The sequence below is a fragment of the Coregonus lavaretus genome (assembly GCF_964263955.1).
Source record: "Coregonus lavaretus genome assembly, chromosome: 5".
Classification (NCBI taxonomy): domain Eukaryota; kingdom Metazoa; phylum Chordata; class Actinopteri; order Salmoniformes; family Salmonidae; genus Coregonus; species Coregonus lavaretus.
The window spans coordinates 42,677,989-42,698,360 of NC_139992.1; the positions used below are offsets into that span (position 1 = coordinate 42,677,989).

Consider the following 20,372-nt stretch of genomic DNA (forward strand, 5'->3'; position numbering starts at 1 on the left):
AATTCAGTTTCATGATTTAAAGCATGACCAAGTGTGTCAGGTTTATTTTTGATTTTGGGATTAGCCAAAGTGATGACTAAACTAAAAATGTGAAACTCTCAAGAGACTCACTTCAAAAATGTACATGTAACTCAATGTCCATGCATACCACCCATTTGTGGAATTCAACCTGGTCTCAGAACATTTTTATTATTCTGTACATAAATCCATGGCACTCCATTTAGAATGTTACATTTTGTATGGTATGTATTTTGTGGATATCCAACATTCATTTCGTATGTTACAAATGACAATTCATGTTACGAATTTGCAAAATGAACAATGTTTCAAATTCCAATTTGTTGGCTAGGTTTTAGGGTTAAAAGGGTTAGCTAACATGCTAAGTAGTTGAAAAGTAGCTAAAAAGTAGTTAAAGTTGCTAAAATGCTAAAGTTGTCTGATGAGATCCAAACATGCAACCTTTGGGTTGCTAGATGTTCGCATTATACGCCCACCCCGACCAACCACCATCCTCATTTTTGCCTTGAGTAACCTTCTGTCTTATGTTACGTTTGGTTATGGTTACACATCATACTAATTTGAGTGTCCAAGAGTTGTATTTTCTATGTTACGTCCATTCTGAGACCAGGCTGTGTAATCTGGCACACTGCACACCAATACTACAAATATTCACCAATAGTAAGGCAGCAAAACATCATGGTTCTACTGCTGCTGGCAATAACTCACATGTTATCATAATTAACATCACAATGCACCGCTTGTAAACGGAGAGGAGAACTACCAAAGTCAGGCATGGAAGGCTCAACAGAGAGACCATAGAATCAGAAAATAATTGAGGGTCAATAGTAGAACACTTGGGGAGCTAAATTAACATTCCGTGTCATTCGTTAAGGACGCATTCACTGAACAATACAATCAGATGTTACAGAGCATGCTGAAGAGATCTGAATTTCAGACACTAGCAGAGCTAAACGTACAGTATCCCACAGGGACACATTTTGTATGGATGGCTGATCGCTGTGTGGTCTACAGTGTGAAACATTCATGATTAAAAACAGTGTGGCATTTTTCACCCATAACCCCCATCCCCTAGAACGAAATCACTTATGACATGTAAATACCAAATCCAACCAAGACATTTAAAAAGTCAAGCAGGGACAATGGGTAAACAAGGTCATACAGTCTAACAAATACTTCAGGCTTCAGACAGCACTCTTTTTAAAATAAGGCACTTGTGTTGAATGTAGACATTGACCAGGAGTGACATGGTGAAACAGGTCAAATGGCATAATTCCTGTTCTGATTAACCCCTTCCCTCCCCTATCCCGTTTTTCCTTCTGTGGAATAAAGGTTAAATAAAAAATTATAATAAAGTGTCCAACCTAACCTCTGGAACACTTCGCAAGGTTACAGCCCTCATGGTAAAGGTGCTGTAAACCCACACCACAGAGATGGTGTCTCCCGTCAATCACTTCCAGATCATGGTTTTAACAGTACATCAATCACACTGCCCACACTGACTGGACTGGAGCAGTTTAGCACATAGTTGGCTCAGTCAGTGTCCTCCACAGCCTGGTGTGTGGGCGGCATGTGGGCGATAAGTCCCTCTGGCACCCCAGGTGGAAGGGAAGAGAAGTTTCTGGCTTCACAGGGTTCTTCCACTGGCACGGCATCACATGACATGGCTCCAGCATCTGTCCCAGCCATGTGATGCCTGTCAATCATCTTACCCACCACACATGATTGACGTTGTTTGCAAGAGTCCCTCTCTCCTTGAGCCATGCTGACTCAATCCCGGGTGAGGATGTTTCGAGATTTAGGGATAGCCCTCCTCGCTCTCCACCTACCCCTTGCATGGCCCTCACTTTGAACTCAAGGAGAGAGGTTGAGGAGGAGGGTGGAGGGAGGGGACAGAGGTAGGAGGGGGAGGAGGATAAGGACGTTTTCCCTCGTTCTTCACACGCGCTCTGGGTTGACATCGTTGCTGACCCTGCGTCTGGGAAACAGCTTGCGCTTCAGTAGAATCAGCTGAGGGAAGAAGAAAATACCACAAAGGACTGTCACAAAACACACAAACACTGAAAGACGAGTGAAAAAGAAGGAAGTGACATTACTCTGTCAACATGTGGCTAGCTCTGAGCGGGAGCTTTTTGCTGTATTTTTCTTGACTTTGAACAGATCAGGGCAACAGCATTTCGGGAGAGTCAACTTAAGTCCTGTAAAGTCACCAAAAGGTTGTTTATTGGTCCAAGCCTGAACCAATAAACCACAGAGATTTAAACAGCTCTCCAACTTCAAGAGGCAGTTTACAAACGAAGCACCTGATGCCTATGAAAAGTAAGGAGGGGTGGTGGAATGGAGGAGTGGAGCCTTAGGAGAAGGATGATTCTTGGGACAAAGACAAGATGGCTCCCTCAGATTCCTCCATGTCCCAGTGGACAGTGTGGATGCTCATTCCTCCATGGTCGCTCTGGCGATTAACCTTTATTAGGACCACTGAAGGAGAAACCTTACCTAGTCAACAAAGCAACCATTCAGCCATCATTCACTGCTCACGGTCCAAGAGGGACAGGTTTCAGTTTCATTTCAGTCATTCCAAAGTTCAACCTCTGTGGAGCACTGGGGCTAACTAAGTGCTAAATCGCAGATCATTAAGCTACAAGTGTGCTGTTTATATTAGCGAGGAGGAAATATACATGACAGTGTAAAGTCCTACTGACCTGCTCGGCAAAGAAGGAGATGACAGTAAAGATCACCAGAGTCACCAATACACAGTGGGTCCAGAACTTCAGCTTGTCCCGATATACTCGCCTGTAATACAGAGACAGTAAGACAATCACTGCATTGTCCCTGAAACAGCAAAAATTAACTATTATGGGCCATCAATGAATGCATGACAAAGCAGATTACTCTCTGAAAGTCATCACTCTCATATTCTGAACCCAGTCTCCAACATGACATTTGATTGGGTGACGGACAGGGTGAAATGTTGTTTGGGAGTATCAATGAATACAAAACAGAAACTCGATGAAAGTCACTACTATCATATTCAGAGTCCAGTCTCAATTATGAAATATGTTAGGCTTGGGTGACAGGGTTAAAGGTCATGATGAAATGCCTGTGGTTCCAGGGGAGAGGACAAAAATGTGACATCACCAGACACCAGGCGATCTCTGCCACCACCCGCCTGTCACTTCACTAACACTAGCACCCTTGTGACTCTTGGAGTGTAGTGTGTGTGTGGATCATACGAGTCTAATTTTAAAGTCTCAGTATCTGGATAGATTCCTCCAGCTCAGGCCTGGAGCTATAAGAGCAGGATCCCATTCTAACCCCCTGGGATTCCCAGCGATCATCCCTGACAGTGCTGAGCACTGAGGTGCAGACAGCTAGGATCCTTCATTCTTCTCTTGGAGAAATGGGGAGAGACCTCTGTCTCACATGACCCTGATACAGTAAGATAATGTATCTGTCCATCTATCATATAGGACAGATACTACGATTGGCAAAGTGTATGTACAGGCATCTTGTATTGTGGTTCACATTGAGCTTCTGCATTGCCACCAATTAATGGTATAATGAAAAAATAATGTAACTAAATGCAGATCACATATTCAACTGATACACTCCAAGATATCCTTCCAACTCTCTAGTATAAACCACCCCAGTCCTACCATTCCTCTCTAGTATAAACCACCCCAGTCCTACCATTCCTCTCTAGTATAAACCACCCCAGTCCTACCATTCCTCTCTAGTATAAACCACCCCAGTCCTACCATTCCTCTCTAGTATAAACCACCCCAGTCCTACCATTCCTCTCTAGTATAAACCACCCCATTCCTACCATTCCTCTCTAGTATAAACCACCCCATTCCTACCATTCCTCTCTAGTATAAACCACCCCAGTCCTACCATTCCTCTCTAGTATAAACCACCCCATTCCTACCATTCCTCTCTAGTATAAACCACCCCAGTCCTACCATTCCTCTCTAGTATAAACCACCCCAGTCCTACCATTCCTCTCTAGTATAAACCACCCCAGTCCTACCATTCCTCTCTAGTATAAACCACCCCAGTCCTACCATTCCTCTCTAGTATAAACCACCCCATTCCTACCATTCCTCTCTAGTATAAACCACCCCAGTCCTACCATTCCTCTCTAGTATAAACCACCCCAGTCCTACCATTCCTCTCTAGTATAAACCACCCCAGTCCTACCATTCCTCTCTAGTATAAACCACCCCATTCCTACCATTCCTCTCTAGTATAAACCACCCCAGTCCTACCATTCCTCTCTAGTATAAACCACCCCAGTCCTACCATTCCTGGAGCTCTCCCATGTGGAGGAAGCGGTTGCGATATTCTCTGGGCAGCTCGAACTGGGAGGTCAGGGGGAACATGGACTCATAGAAGTCTTTCAGCACCGCCTTGACAGTCCCTGCGTCCTTATGGCTGTGGTCAATGTTGTCATTTAGACAGATGAACTTCCTGTGAGGAAACACCGTGATGTGGTCAAATCATAAATCAACAACATCATGGTCAAATGGTCATATGAAACGGTAGTATAACAATAAAACAGGAATCAGTAGTACATATTAATTAGGCAGCCACTAGGCTGGACACTTAATAATAATTTGGGGGGTGCTTATATTTGTCCTGTTACACACAAGTGATGTAATGGAAATGTGTTTCTTGCATATCCCAACTCCCCGAGACACCCGCAGGGAGTGGGGTCACTATTGTACAGCACCCCTGGAGCAATTAGGGTTAAGTGCCTTGCTAAAGGGCACGACGACAGATTCTTCACCTTGTCGGCTCCAGTATTCGAACCAGCGACCTTTCGGTTACTGGCCCAACGCTCTAACCTCGAGGCTACCTGAGAGGACATCTCACCTGGGGTTCTTCCTGATGTCATCCAGCTGGCCCACCACATGGGACACGTTGGTCCGCACCATCTTAAAGGCTATCTCCTCCTCACCCATTATCTCAAACCTGGCAAAGGAGAGGCTGCCATGTTTACTATGATCTTAAATAGGATCAGGATATCTGGAGAAAATGTAGTGACGTGAGATGAAGTGGAATATTCTTTAAGGGTAGGATGGTTGATATATATAGATTAAGGACAGTGGATGATGGTAGAGAACAGGACTTTTTTTTTATTTGATTTTCAAAAAAATAAACGTTTTTACAGCATTTTCCTTTTGTTGTTACACACATGACATACATGTTTTGTTTTTTTAGAACAGGACTTACTTGTACTTGTTCTGGTCTTTGAAGGCCTTGTGGATGCGCTCTGTGATGGCTTTACAGTGGACCACCAGACCTTTAGTGACGGGAGGCTGTGGATTCAAATACACTAGTCAGTCGCTGCACCTCAAGTCTACTACAGCTTAGAAATGTTGTTGGGACACAGCACAGAGGCCATGTAGAGTAGTCACCATGCTGGGCTCGTAGTATGCCTCCTGTGTAGGGCTAACAATATGTAGCTGGGTCAGGTTGGTGGGCAGCGTCTTAGAACAGTTGATCAGCAGCTGCTCCAGACCTGTCAGATCCTGCAACACACAAACACATGAACCTCACTGTACCACTGGTTTGAGATCAGCTTTAAAAAACAGGAGTAAACCAGGGTCGGTATTAATAAAGTGTCTCAGAGTAGGCGTACCGATCTATGATCAGTTTGGCCTTAGATGATAGATAACATGGACACTGGGGACCTGATCTTATATCCCCAGATGCATCTACTGACCTGTAGGTTGAGGGGCAGCTCATGGATGCGCGTGGCCAGCGTTCGGATCTCGCGGTCAGACAGAACGCCGGAGTGGTCCGTGTCGATCTCGTCGAACACCTGCGAGATGTTGAGCGGCTGCAGGGCCGACATCAGGAAGTAAAAGTAGGAGAAGGAAAACTGCATGTCCTCCGGGTGACGCACGCGGTGGGACGACGTCAGGTCAAACTCCTGTGGGAATCTGAAAGACGGAGACACAGAGTTTGTTCAGCAACTAATTCATTTTAACGAGGTAAACAAATTAGTTATTGTTGTTAGAGCACTCACAACAGCTACGTCAGTCTTCTATAGTACTAACCCAGTATGTCCCATATGACATAATTTCCTGCTACTCACATGTCCTGGAGCTCCTGCATGATGAGCCTGTCGATCATGTGGGGCATGTGGGCGGGGACCTTGCGGGAGGTGAAGCCGAACTGGCCGTTGAGCAGCTTGTTGACGTAGCGGAGGGAGTCGGCGAAGGTGTCTTGTAGCCTCCGGCCAGCGGCGGCGCTGTCTGCCTGGTACGCCAGCTCTCCCTCCAGACGCTCCTCCTCCTATAGAAGCCATAGAAAGAGCCATAAAGCAATAAGATAATACACAATTAACATTCTGATAAAATTCCGATTAACATTCAGATAACATTCAGATTCCCATTTGGCACATTAAAAGTTTAACACAGTTTGAGTAAGTGTCTGCGATTCAATCCAAAGCACTGTTGTTCTCGATTCTATGTTCTTCATCTCTAGAGCCAGGACTGACCTTGTGACATTATTATAACCCAACCCCAGCTTACCTCCAGCAGGTCCTGGAAGTACTTCCGTCTCTCCCAGGGTAGGAATCCTCGGTCTGAGGAGGTGTAGTGCTGCAGCTTCCTGCCCACAGGAACCCCCCGGGTCCCCTCTGCTCCCTCCTCGGCCCCTGCCCGCTGCTGCTGCGATTGGCCCTCTGAGCCCTTGGCTTTGGACATGCTACCCACCAGGGTGTTCAGCAGCTTGGAGGACGGTGGAGGTTTCTCTGTGGTGGTGGTGTCCTGGGCTTTAGCAGCTTTCGGAAACTCCCCATCCACTAGAACTGGGATTGGGGTTGCTGGAGTCTTTGGTGCTTTCTGTTTCTCTTTCTCACCAACGATGCTCGACTTGGGCACCTCCTCTGGTGCCTCAGGCTTCTTGGTTCCCTCTGGGTCTTTGGTCTTCTCTGCTTCTTTTCTTTCTGGATCCTGTCGTGCTACTGGGTTAACCTCCACTAGCTGTGGTGCGTCTGCTTCTCTGCTCACCACACGTCCTACTAGGTCTTTAAAAGGCTTGTCCTGGGGTTTGACCTGGTCAGCTGGTGCTAACGTGGGGCCCCGATAGGCCAGAGCCTTGTACGACCCCAGCAGTGTAGCCTTGGTGAGGTTATAACCCTTCATAGTGATATCACCCACCAGGAGCTTTCCCTGCAGCCTCTGAAGCTCACTCTGCAAGGCCGCCGGTAGCAGGGACACATTTAGTGCAGGCACCTCCACGATCACCTCATTTTCCCCAGGTGGCCTCTTCAGGACCCGGGGACCTCGTTTCTCCAGAGGGACATCCTTGAAAGGGACCTCAGGCTCTGCGGTGGAGGTGGGCTTGGCCTCTTTGGATCCATCTTTGTGGAGTGGGTCGGACACGTTGGACTGGGGGAGCTGGCGGGTGTCCACGGCCACGCTGAAGGTCAGGGAGAACTCCTTGTCGTCATCCCCTTGGACAGTGAGGTTGTAGTGGACCAGCGAGGCATTGTGGCCCGAGTGGAGGAGCAGATGGACCGTCTTCCACTTGTTGGCCACCGAAGTATGGCGCAGGGCTGAGTTGTCGCTGACCTGGGCCTCGGTCACCCGGCGAGCCACGCCTGCAAAGCTGAAGTATGGCCTGGTCTCACCCACCGGCAGGGTGTACAAGGTCCTGTTCTTCAGCAGGGTCACGCTGTAGAGCTGGGTAAAGTGATCTACAACACACACAAGATACATGATTAACACTGCTCTTCCACCTCACTGGATGAGCTAATGTGACCAGACCAGGAAAAACACTTGGCCGACATTCCGCAAATGTTCTCATCGATGAAACATTCTATCTCAATACAGTCTTCTCTTCCCAAAAGTAGAATCTGTTACTGACAAATTGCACTAAGTTTTGTAGACTTGACCCTGTGCCAAAGTTTTTAAAAAATGGCATTGTTTAAAAGGAGTGCAAGGGCGATGTGCAAGGGCGATTTGAGTTATTGCACATGCGCACTTCACAGAGTAGGCGTTCCCTCACGGAAATAGGTAAATACATGTTCAAACGAGCCAATAGGATCTGACTAGCTCGTGCTTGGCACTGCCCACCTCTTTGCTTGTTCTGCCCACTGTGCTCATTTGCTAATATTGTAAATAACACATAACATATCTTGGGTTAGTTACCAATATCTTTGCTATAAATAAGGCACAGAGTTTTTCTAGGTCAGGTGGTTAAGAAAAACTCCTGGCCCTACTTCTGAGCACACTCACCTTGTCCACAGTCGCCCACGTCGAAGCCACAGGAGAGCACGTTGCAGGCCTGGTCGCAGAACTTGTCTGCCAGCCAGGAGTTGGCACAGCCTTGGTTACAGTAGGACACGCCCCCAATGCCACCTAGACCTCCTGCAAACTGCCAGGGCTGATTACCCGCTCCTCCCGCACCGCCCACACTGGCCCCAAACCGGCTGCCCCCAGCTCCTGTGGGGTGAGATGGAAAAGACGAAGAATATTAAGCTCAGTGAAGGACGGTTTGTGATGGAGGAAAGAAGGGGAGAAAGAGAAGAGGCAGATTGGTACAGGGAGGGAGAAGAAGTGTTTCTCACCCAGGCAGTCTCCACCATCCCAGTCACAGGCGGAGTTGTTGCAGGCCTTGTCACAGTAGCCATCTTTGATCCAGGAGCCTGGACAACCTTCAGCACAGTTAGGGACAGGCCAGGTGAGGTACACCTGTAGGGAGAGAGGACAGGTGAGGTACAGTAGGGATGTTAAGACAATATTACAACATAACAGCACTATTCCCCAAAACATAACCCAATCTCATGCTAGTGAGATATGTCATATTTATATGAAATTATCAAGAGTCTACATTAGCAAAAACTTGAGCTAGTGAGCTAAATTCAAGACCATGCATCTAGTAACACTTGAAGTTAAGTCTAGACCCGGACCTTCTGTCCTTTGGAGTGACTGAAGAAGTCGTCAGGCCACACGTCCTTCCCGAACATGACATCGTCATTGAGGTAGATGAACTTCTGAGACAGGCCTGGGATTCGGTGGATGTGGGTCTCAATGGCAGGGGAACTGAAGGTGGGCAGGTGGGTGTGGTTCTGGAAGACATCCTACACAGGAGAGACAACCATATGGCAACTTGTATTTTTTCCTGACCCGGGTAAAGCTCTGTTATAGCTTATTTATAACCTTTAACTAAAAAGGCCAGAATTTTTCCTGCTCCGGACACAACAACATCCCTTATTTTCTGTTATTGTCAACAACCATATCTGTGAGAGTAGTACTGTAGGTCAAGCCTTGAGTGGGTGGAGCCTCAGGTGTACCTGGTGTGTTACCACAGTGACGCGGGGGTTGTCTAGGTTCAGCCAGGAGGGAATTTGCCCATTGGTCACGATGAAGATGTGCCGCACCCAGGGGGCGTGTCTCTCCACCGAGCGCAGCGAATAGCGCAGCTCCTCATTGTCCTCGAAGCGACTGGCCGAGACGTCCTCGTCCTGCTTAGACTAGGGGGGCAGAGAGCAGAGCAGAGGGGTCTGAGACATGCTTTTACCATGCTCTGAAAAGAGACCAATCCAAAATGTTTGCACTTATGATACATGTCATTGTATTTTATCCTCACGGTCATATGGTAGAGAACAATGCAAGTTCTCGGTCCAGGAGTTTAGTTTCTCTCAGTGATACCTACTACAGTAGGACTGCATTAGACAAGAGTTATCGCTCCTATTTAGCTTGACATACACTGTCGATTTTCCCTGATAGATAGTGAGTGACGGGACAGAGGCAGAGTGAGGTTTTACCTGTGTGATGGCAGTCAGGTCCCAGAAAAGATAAGCAGCGCTGATGGTCAGCTCTTTCCCGTCCAGGGTCAGGTTCTTTTTGGCCTGCTGGATCAGGTCAGTAAAGTCCTGGGGGCTGTTCAGATGGAGCAGGGCGATACTGGCCTCCGTATACAGCTGGAACTATGGGAGAGAGAGAGAGAGAGACGGAAACAAACATGTCAGTGTGGCACGAGAGGTGGCAGATAAAGTGAGAAATGTAACTACTCAGCATAGCAGCGCCATGAGAAAACAATTCAAATGTCACAACCTTTATTTGGAGCCAAGGACACCACCTCCACAACAAGACAAACAGACATCAAGACAGAGATATTTTGATGAAACTCTTTAGACGTAGGTTACATGGCGCTGGGCCTAAAATCCATTAGTGACTTTGGTTACCGCTCCTGTCCCTGGGAAGAATTCCGTGTGACACAGATGACAGACAGAGCCACCACATAACGGGTGCATTACACAGACTACTAGGCTGAACGTGAGCTGGGTTCAAATCAGCCATGTTGACCTATAACCTCTGACCTGTAGCCAGTTTAAAGGATGGACCACATCAAAGCAGAGGACTCATCACCACCCACCACGACTTCTGTACCCTTCAAGAGAGAATACCCCACAGTCATGCCTGTGTGGATATGGGAACGAGAGTATGTGTGTGTGTGTGTGTGTGTGTGGCAGGGAGGGAGGGTTCGAAGGAAGGAAAGAGTGGGGGGGGGGGGGCTCTTGGAAAATTCAGTGATGTCATTTCTGTGTGGGGGACGGATGGAGCTGGTATTGATCTTAGGGTTGGAATGGAAGGCATGGTTCGGTATCCTTCCGTGTGCATGTGTCATCCCAGTCATTGCCTCTCCTAACCATCTGTCCCTACTCTCTCATCTCCTTAGTCTCTAGCCTTCCAGAAAACCCACAAACCACCAGAACCCAAACACCTTACTACTGCATGTCTCCCTCTCAGCCTTGACAGGTTGTCTCTGCTCCTGTTGCTATATAAATCCCTACGATGAGGCAGGGACAGCAAACTGGAGATCACGTTTCCATTTGTATTAGTCTTTTATAGGAGCTGTTAACACACAGCTCCATGGGTCTGTACGTGTACACACACACACACACCACACCTCCCCCTCCATGTCACGGTAACACAAAGACAATAGTAAACAAGGCTTTATATAGCTCTGCTAGGAAAGGCATTGGCTATTGGCAGTAACATCAACATGCTCGTCCACATCTGCCTGTCAGCAGCCCATCAAAAGATGCAGGCGTTTAGTTTAAGTATTAAATGTCATGTCATACCCGTTATCATGAGCCAATGTCAATCGTTACCAGAGGATCCAAACATCAGCTGTTTTTCCTACTCTTGATATTTTAAACTATTTCATTACGGTTTAAAAACGTCATTAGTCAGTTGAGACAAAGGTGTATACGTACAAACCACAAACACACTAAAACCTTGAACCACATGCTCTGGAAGCAAAAAGCTGAAGCCCAAACCAAATCTTGCGTGTGTCATGAGAGTCTAACATACCCGAGCCCAGTAATTATTTGACCATGTGCGTGAACACATAGTAAATGTTTTCACACAACCAAAATTAGTCGGAGCAAGACCTCACACAAGTGTTGAGTGAGGGGGAGGCTTCATAATGTCATACGGTCATTGATCCATCATCCCCCCCGTCACAGACTCTACAGCAGGGATCATCAACTAGATTCAGACTATTTTCTTCTTGAGAGGATGGTTGGCGGACCGGAACATAATTACAAATAATTTCTAGACTGCAAATTGACCGCAAAAAACCCAAACAGATGTAATATTTGACTAAAACATAATAATTTCAAACCTTGCTTACGTTTGTATACGATCACGTCTCTCTATTATGCATGGGAATACTTGGGAACAGGTTTCCAAAATTAAAAACAGCTAATTTCCTGGTGTTTTTAGTATTTTCTGTCCAACAATAAATTCTAAAAAATGTATTATAATATAATATGAATGTTTTTGCTCAGAAAACTAGGGGGGCCAAATAAAACCACAATTTGGCCCACGGGCCGCCAGTTGGGAAACCCTGGTCTACATTATACTGAAGGGGCCCATTCCAGTTATATGATGAAGGCCAGTGAGGAGAATGGACAAATGATGAGTCTTTGTAGAATGGCCTGGCTCGTCTAGCGATAGTGCTGCAGCCTCTGGCACACGTCTTCAATATCAGCATGGGTTCGAATCCAGCCTACTGTCCTTTGACACAATCTCTCTCCATCTTTCCCCACAGTCATTCTCTCACACCATCTGTTCAATAAAAATCTGAAAAGACCTAAAACGTATATACATATAAACAAAAAATGTATGGATTTCCCACCAAAACAGTACTACTGTGTGGCTCTATCATGGCTTTGAATGTAGTTACACTTTGCTGCTTTGATTTATTTTCTCTTTTAGTATATTCTCTATATACAGTTGAAGTCGGAAGTTTACATACACCTTAGCCAAATACATTTAAACTCAGTTTTTCACAATTCCTGACATTTAATCCTAGTAAGAATTCCCTGTCTTAGGTCAGTTAGGATCACCACTTTATTTTAAGAATGTGAAATGTCAGAATAATAGTAGAGAGAATGATTTATTTCAGCTTTTATTTCTTTCATCACATTCCCAGTGGGTCAGAAGTTTACATACACTAAATTAGTATTTGGTAGCGTTGCCTTTAAATTGTTTAACTTGGGTCAAATGTTTTGGGTAGCCTTCCACAAGCTTCCCACAATAAGTTGGGTGGATTTTGGCCCATTCCTCCTGACAGAGCTGGTGTAACTGAATCAGGTTTGTAGGCCTCCTTGCTCGCACATGCTTTTTCAGTTCTGCCCACAAATGTTCTATAGGATTGAGGTCAGGGCTTTGTGATGGCCACTCCAATACCTTGACTTTGTTGTCCTTAAGCCATTTTGCCACAACTTTGGAAGTATGCTTGGGGTCATTGTCCATTTGGAAGACCCATTTGCGACCAAGCTTTAACTTCCTGACTGATGTCTTGAGATGTTGCTTCAATATATCCACATAATTTTCCTTCCTCATGATGCCAACTATTTTGTGAAGTGCACCAGTCACTCCTGCAGCAAAGCACCCCCACAGCATGATGCTGCCACCCCCGTGTTTCACGGTTGGGATGGTGTTCTTCGGCTTGCAAGCATCCCCCTTTTTCCTCCAAACATAACGATGGTCATTATGGCCTAACAGTTCTATTTTGTTTCATTAGACCAGAGGACATTTCTCCAAAAAGTACAATCTTTGTCTCCATGTGCAGTTGCAAACTGTAGTCTGGCTTTTCTATGGCGGTTTTGGAGCAGTGGCTTCTTCCTTGCTGAGCGGCCTTTCAGGTTATGTCGATATAGGACTCGTTTTACTGTGGATATAGATACTTTTGTACCTGTTTCCTCCAGCATCTTCACAAGGTCCTTTGCTGTTGTTCTGGGACTGATTTGCACTTTTTGCACCAAAATACGTTCATTTCTAGGAGACAGAACGCGTCTCCTTCCTGAGCGGTATGACGGCTGCGTGGTCCCATGGTGTTTATAGTTGCGTAGTATTGTTTGTACAGATGAACGTGGTACCTTCAGGCGTTTGGAAATTGCTCCCAAGGATGAACCAGACTTGTGGAGGTCTATCATTTTTTTTCTGAGGTCTTGGCTGATTTCTTTTGATTTTCCCATGATGTCAAGCAAAGAGGCACTGAGTTTGAAGGTAGGCCTTGAAATACATCCACAGGTACACCTCCAATTGACTCAAATGATGTAAATTGGCCTATCAGAAGCTTCTAAAGCCATGACATCATTTTCTGGAATTTTCCAAGCTGTTTAAAGGCACAGTCAACTTAGTGTATGTAAACTTCTGACCCACTGGAACTGTGATACAGTGAATTATAAGTGAAATAATCTGTCTGTAAACAATTGTTGGAAAAATTACTTGTGTCATGCACAAAGTAGATGTCCTAACCAACTTGCCAAAACTATTGTTTGTTAATAAGAAATTTGTGGTGGTTGAAAAAACGAGTTTTAATGACTCCAACCTAAGTGTATGTAAACTTCTGACTTCAACTGTATACACTAGCTGCACATTCTAACCTCGAGTGCATAAACAATAGGCTATCCTATACAAGTTAGCTACAAATGAATAACACACAACACATGTGAATGACAACATGCCAGTTACAGAGGAACACACACACAAACGGAGGGCAGTATTTTCTAGGTGACAGTGTGAGCAGATGATGGGAGTCGTGAGGCAGCTTTCATCACCATTACACTCAGTTTAACACTGTCTATAAATACTGTCTGTCTCTCAGCACTGCCACCCTGCCCATCCCTCACCCTCGCTCCCTCCATCTCTCTGCATTCTGCCCATCCCTCACCCTCGCTCCCTCCATCTCTCTGCATTCTGCCCATCCCTCACCCTCGCTCCCTCCATCTCTCTACATTCTGCACATCCCTCTTTCACAGAATCGGCTTGACAGCACCAGGAAGACCACTGAAACTGGATACATGCATTGTGATACTGACGGACGAATGGACCCCCCTGCCCTCACCTTCCTGAACCCCCTGTCCCCATACCCTCTGCTTATAAAGGCTACCTCACCTGTGTGGGCTGTAGAAAGGTCTATGTGAGACAGAGGGAGTGAGTGAGTAGAATAGAAAGAGAAAACAGAGGGGGATAGAGAAGGGAAGTTCAGTAAAATCCTGGTGACCTTTCAGTGTGCTGCCTGGTGCCACGCCACCCAAAACAGTTGTTCTAATGTTACCACCCCCCCGGCCGCTCCCCAAGATAGGGTTTCACCCTAATACCCTGCTGTTATCAAATGACCACCGACAAGAGAGAGAAACAGAGAGCGAGACAGAGAGTGAGAAACAGAGAGAGCGAGACAGACAGAGAGCGAGACAGACAGAGAGCGAGACAGACAGAGAGCGAGACAGACAGAGAGCGAGACAGACAGAGAGCGAGAGAGAGAGGCAGTAGGAGGATAAGGAGGGCTCACTGTAGTCAGGAGGAGTCTGCAGATCAGACACCTTGTAGTGTAGGTTGACTACGACCTTTTTTATTCATAGTGTCTATTATTGTCCCAGAGCACCAGTGTGACCATTTCTGATGTGCATTGGGCTGTTCAATTCCATATAGACAAAAGTACTTTTAGGGATGGAATGTGACGTGTCGGCCCAGTGTTATTAGACAAGACTGACATACACTGAGTGTACAAAACATTAGGAACACCTGCTCTTTCCATGACAGACTGATCAGGTGAATCCAGTTGAAAGCTATGATCCCTTATTGATGTCACCTGTTAAATCCACTTTAAAATCAGTGTAGCTGAAGGGGAGGAGACAGGTTAAAGAATGACTTTTAATCCTTGATACAACTGAGACATGGATTGTGTATGTGTGCCATTCAGAGGGTGAATGGGCAAGACAAAACATTTAAGGTGTCTTTGAACGGGGTATGGTGGTAGGTGCCAGGCGTACTGGTTTGTGTCAAGAACTGCAACGCTGCCGTGTTTATCATGCTCAACAGTTTCCTGTGTCTATCAAGAATGGTCCACCACCCAAAGGACATCCAGCCAACTTGACACAACTGTGGGAAGCAACATGTGGCAGCATCCCTGTGGAACGCTTGTGATACCTTGTAGAGTCCCTGCCCCGGCGAATTGAGGCTGTTCTGAAGGCAAAAGGGGGGTACAACTCAATATTTGGAAGGAGTTCCTAACGTTTTGTACACTCAATGTAGCTTTGTATGGATATAGCCTGTATCAATGCCTGTGGTGAGACCGACCTACAGTACAGTAAACTATCACTGGATTGTTTTCTTTGATTATCTCAGAGTAATCCGGCGTGTTACTGGAATTCCTCCTCCCAAAATATCTCAGACAGTTCTGATTAGAGAAAATTAGTAGATAGACAATCCGTGGCCAAACTAAACCAGGGCTCTTTCCTACCATAATAACTGTTTCAAATAGATGGAGACCTCTTCTGCTTAAGTGTTTTACTCATTTAATTCAACTTAATTAATTCGGCATAATTATATTGTTTAAAGTATGTGGTTATGGCAGACAAACAGTGTCCCTGTTCAGTTTGAACACAATAGATTCTGTCTTGATCCTGTCTGATATACAAACGTTTGGAGCACAGCAATGACTAACCTATCTTTTATGTCATGATTCTGAGGTACAGCAAGGGTGACATCTTGTGGCTATATGAATATAGTTATATTAATATTATATTATATTAATTTATCCTGGAATTGTATAGTATTATTTCCTAAAATGAGCTTTCTCTTTAAATGTAAAAAAAAATACTTGTCTGGTTAAGAAAACAACTAATGTGTTCACATGTTTACCCTCCCGAGTGGCGCAGTGGTCTAAGGCACTGCATCACAGTGCCACTAGAGATCCTAGTTCGAATCCAGGCTCTGTCGTAGCCGGCCGCGACCGGGAGACCCATGGGGCGGCGCACAATTGGCCCAGTGTTGTCCAGGGTAGGGGAGGGAATGGCCGGCAGGGATGTAGCTCAGTTGGTAGAGCATGGTGTTTGCAACGCCAGGGTTGTGGGTTCGATTCCAGTATGACATTTTTTTTAAATGTATGCACTCACTAACTGTAAGTCGCTCTGGATAAGAGCGTCTGCTAAATGACGTAAATGTAAATGTAATGATAATACTGGATGTGAAACACTGCCCTCTAGTGAAATAACAGACACAGCTCCCTGTCTAAAATAAATTCAGTATTTTACATTTTAGTCATTTAGCAGACGCTCTTATCCAGAGCGACTTACAGTTAGTGAGTGCATACATTTTCATACTGGCCCCCCGTGGGAAACGAACCCACAACCCTGGCATTGCAAGCGCCATGCTCTACCAAATGAGCTACAGGGGACTTTGATTTAGTATTGTGTTTTCCTGCTAGATTATTCAATTTGTTTTCCTTTTTCCATCCAGGTTAGTCTTACCTGTTTGATCTTGCCAGTGACAACAGATGGCAGTTTGACTCTGAGCTGCTCTGTCTCCTTGAAGGATGCTGGGAAGCCACTGAGGTAGGCCAGGCTCTGCATGCGGACCAGACCTGGTGCTTCCTTATCTGTGGTCTACAGGAGGAACAACAGCACAATATCTTATTGTTACCACATGACAATGATAGTTGTGTGTCCATTGCTATTCAGCCTTAAGTAAGGACCAGTGTATCCAATTGGGGAAAATGCTCAATCATATAATTGTGCTGGAATCAGAAAGGTCTTAGAAGTGTTGATTGCGTCAGGTGCAATAGAAATGCTAATAGCAGACTATAGAGTCAGGTAACTCACCAGGTAACATCTAGAGACAGAGCGCTTCAGAGCCTCACGGGACGCGTCCGTGTAGGCCTTATCCGCTATGGGAGGGGGGAGAAGAGAGAGACAGAGAGAGAGACACAGAGAGAGAGACACAGAGAGAGAGAGAGAGAGAGAGAGAGAGAGAGAGAGAGAGAGAGAGAGAGAGAGAGAGACAGATTTTGCTGTGATGACATGATTGGTGTTCTCGTACTGAGTGGGTAGCAGAATTGTGAACTGAAATAGCATGTGTGTAAAGTGCCAGTTAGGAGTGTTAGTGTCAATGACTCTTTACCATCAGCCTGGGAGTGAAAGATCACCACAGACACTGTGGTGGAGGGGTGGAGGGGCTTGGCCACTTGCAGCAGCTGCTTGGCGGTGGAGAAGGAGGGCGAGAGCGACGGCAGCTCCTTCAGAGTGACGTTGGCTGGCAGAGCTGGGTCCAGGGCTAGCATGGGCGCTAAGATACAATGGGACAGCAGACATTCTGGCTTCACACTGCAAACAGAAACACAGAAATATAAGGAGAAAGAGAAAGATTTAAAAGGTCACAAAAAGGTCACAAAACATCAAGATGGTGTCTACATTTGTTGCAGCAGCATGATAATACAACTCCAATCCAACATCACTACTTCCACCAAACCACTATCGCTAGTGCAAAACCCTGCTCTGTCTTGCTGCAGTTTGCACCACTTGCACAAGGCTTCCTTTGTGCGGTCGTTGCATCTCACGCCTTAATATCTGTGGTCAAAAGTCAACTGTTGTTGCAGATTGGTGAACAACACTGAGGTCCTTTCTCACAAACACTCAATAAGACAGTTGAGAGAGAAACAGGAAATACCAGCAGTGATGTGAAAACCCTTGGTCTACGACCGTAGTGTGTCTCAATAAGATGGTGCTTCATCAACTCCCTGCACTTACAGAGTTTGGAAACATCCATTTTGAGCTATATATGTAAAGAGGCAGTGTGAAAACTACAGTAAATGTGTACAGGTGTTTCTATCTTATCAGACTCACCTGTCCTTTGGCAATTCAGTCGGCTCACTTGCATTCTTCCACAGCCGTTCCCTATGGTGAGAAACAGTCCAGAAAGTCAATGCACTGATCCATTAATGCATGGAATGTGTTGTTGGGGCATGTTCTAGTATTGTGATTGAAAATTGACCTTTGAGCTAACAGGATCTCCCACTGGCAATATTAGCTAACTACTTATTTGGTGTAACCCTATTCTACACAACAGGATAAATGGGAATGATTCAATCACAGTAATTATCTAATGTGAATAAGTAACTGCTTCCTTTATGTGCTAATGACCAACTCTCAGAACATTCTGCGGACCACACTAACCTTCTCTCTGTCAGGCATTTACCAAAACAAATGTTCAGCTTGCATTCATGCGATACTATTTGTGGAGCCTAATCTGTGTGACATGTAACTGAAGTCCCAGTGACCATGCGCAGTACCTCAGTGTCCTCTGCTCCTCCTCCAGTTGCTCTCTCACACCACGTAGCTGCTTCATCAGGTCTGTGTCCGTGCCATTCACCCAGGTGTACACCACATCTATGGGCATGGGCAGGCACAGCCTACAGCGACACAACACCAGAGACGATGCACATCAATTTCAATCAGTAGACAGACAAAGGCACCATATGAAATACTGAATTGAGACAGTGAAACACTGGTTATCCCTGTAGTGGATAGCACTTGGGCAAGGAGGGTTTCTCACCGAGTCTGGAATGATTTCCCAGCTACATTGTCTCTATATGAGTCAAACAGTACATGGTACTGATCCCTACTCCACTCCACCACCACCTACACAGAGAGGGGGATGATATTATTTGCCACTGAATGTACTGTATACTTCAACATAACCAGTCAGAACAGGCCGTGCCTTACTTAACTTACAGAGTTTGATACACACACACACACACACACACACACACACACACACACACACACACACACACACACACACACACACACAGCGAGAGAGAGAGAAATAAGTTAACTGCTGCATCATTGCGTTTGGCAAGGGTTAGCTTGTTAGCTAGCTAAGCTACTTACTTCTCCAAACTGGAAGGCAGAGACGATCATGAGGACTATCCCTCCAAAGCAGAGGTACAGTCCATAGCGGTGGGACAGACAAGTGTAGGTCTGTCTCTGCAAGAGTTTCAGTACTGAATTGATTATCACCATGGTTCTCCTTTGCAATCCATATCTCTTCAGTCATTCACCGAAGACGCAGGAGCATATCGGAGTTAATATATAATAAACGCTACAAAACGAACGATGTCTTCTTTGTCACCTGACGCCTAGCAAAACTGTCAAAACAAACGACCAAATATTGCACTTCCTTTATGGTGACGATGCGCCTTGTCTCAAATGTTCCGGGTGCTGCTTAAAAAAAATTAAACTCTATAACGCCCTCTATCGACTAGGAGGAGTTGTGCTATACATTTAGCTTGATGTGTCCTATGCATAGAAATACACTGAGTATACCAAACATTAGGAACACTTTCTTCCCCCATTTGCCCTCAGAACAGCCTCAATTCATCGGGACATGGACTCTTTTATGTATTTGTATTTCTTTATTTTACCCTTATTTTACCAGGTAAGCTGACTGAGAACACATTCTCATTTACAGCAACAACCTGTGGAATAGTAACAGGGGAGAGGAGGGGGGATGAATAAGCCAATTGAAAGCTGGGGATGATCAGGTGGCCATGATGGTATGAGGGCCAGAGAGGAGAATTTAGCCAGGATACCGGGGTTAAAATAACTACGATAAGTGCCATGGGATCTTTAGTGACCACAGATAGTCAGGACACCCGTTTAATGTCCCATCCGAAAGACGGCACCCTACACAGGGCAATATCCCCAATCACTGCCATTGGGCATTGGGATATTTTTATATACAGAGGAAAGAGTGCCTCCTACTGGCCCTCCAGGACCAACCCTGCTTAGCTTCAGAGGCAAGCGAGCAGTGGGATGCAGGGTGGTATGCTGCTGACTCTACAACGTCAACAAAAACGAAGGAGCTGATCGTGGACTTCAGGAGACAGCAGAGGGAGCATGCCCCATCCACATCGGTGGAGCTGCAGTGGAGAAGGTGGAAAGCTTCAAGTTCCTCGGCGTACACATCACTGACAATCTGAAATGGTCCACCCACAGAGACAGTGTGGTGAAGAAGGCGCAACAGCACCTCTTCAAC

The 20,372-nt window shown here is 45.8% G+C and overlaps 1 protein-coding gene across 1 annotated transcript; it reads right to left on the bottom strand.

Moving 5' to 3' along the window:
- Positions 1-4: 4 nt before the first annotated feature.
- LOC311129148 (N-acetylglucosamine-1-phosphotransferase subunits alpha/beta-like) lies at positions 5-19,523 on the bottom strand. The gene is made up of 21 exons (XM_084161448.1): positions 19,226-19,523; positions 18,888-18,973; positions 18,625-18,744; positions 18,179-18,229; positions 17,457-17,659; positions 17,159-17,223; positions 16,808-16,942; positions 9,803-9,964; positions 9,329-9,508; positions 8,945-9,115; positions 8,603-8,726; positions 8,271-8,477; positions 6,561-7,729; positions 6,122-6,321; positions 5,747-5,966; positions 5,439-5,552; positions 5,254-5,339; positions 4,894-4,992; positions 4,321-4,488; positions 2,721-2,811; positions 5-2,028 (listed from the first exon to the last, which is right to left on the bottom strand). Exons 1-21 carry the CDS (start codon positions 19,355-19,357, stop codon positions 1,957-1,959), a joined length of 3,855 nt encoding a protein of 1,284 aa, XP_084017574.1. The 5' UTR covers positions 19,358-19,523; the 3' UTR covers positions 5-1,956.
- Positions 19,524-20,372: the final 849 nt, after the last annotated feature.

Bases quoted from the DNA above. Each gene is read 5' to 3' on its own strand.
- LOC311129148 (XM_084161448.1), bottom strand. From the start codon at position 19,357: ATGGTGATAATCAATTCAGTACTGAAACTCTTGCAGAGACAGACCTAC. The intron at 5,553-5,746 runs GTCAGTAGATGC...TGTGTGTTGCAG, and splicing joins AGCTGCCCCTCAACCTACAG to GATCTGACAGGTCTGGAGCA. The intron at 2,812-4,320 runs GTAGGACTGGGG...TCTGTATTACAG, and splicing joins ATGGGAGAGCTCCAGGAATG to GCGAGTATATCGGGACAAGC.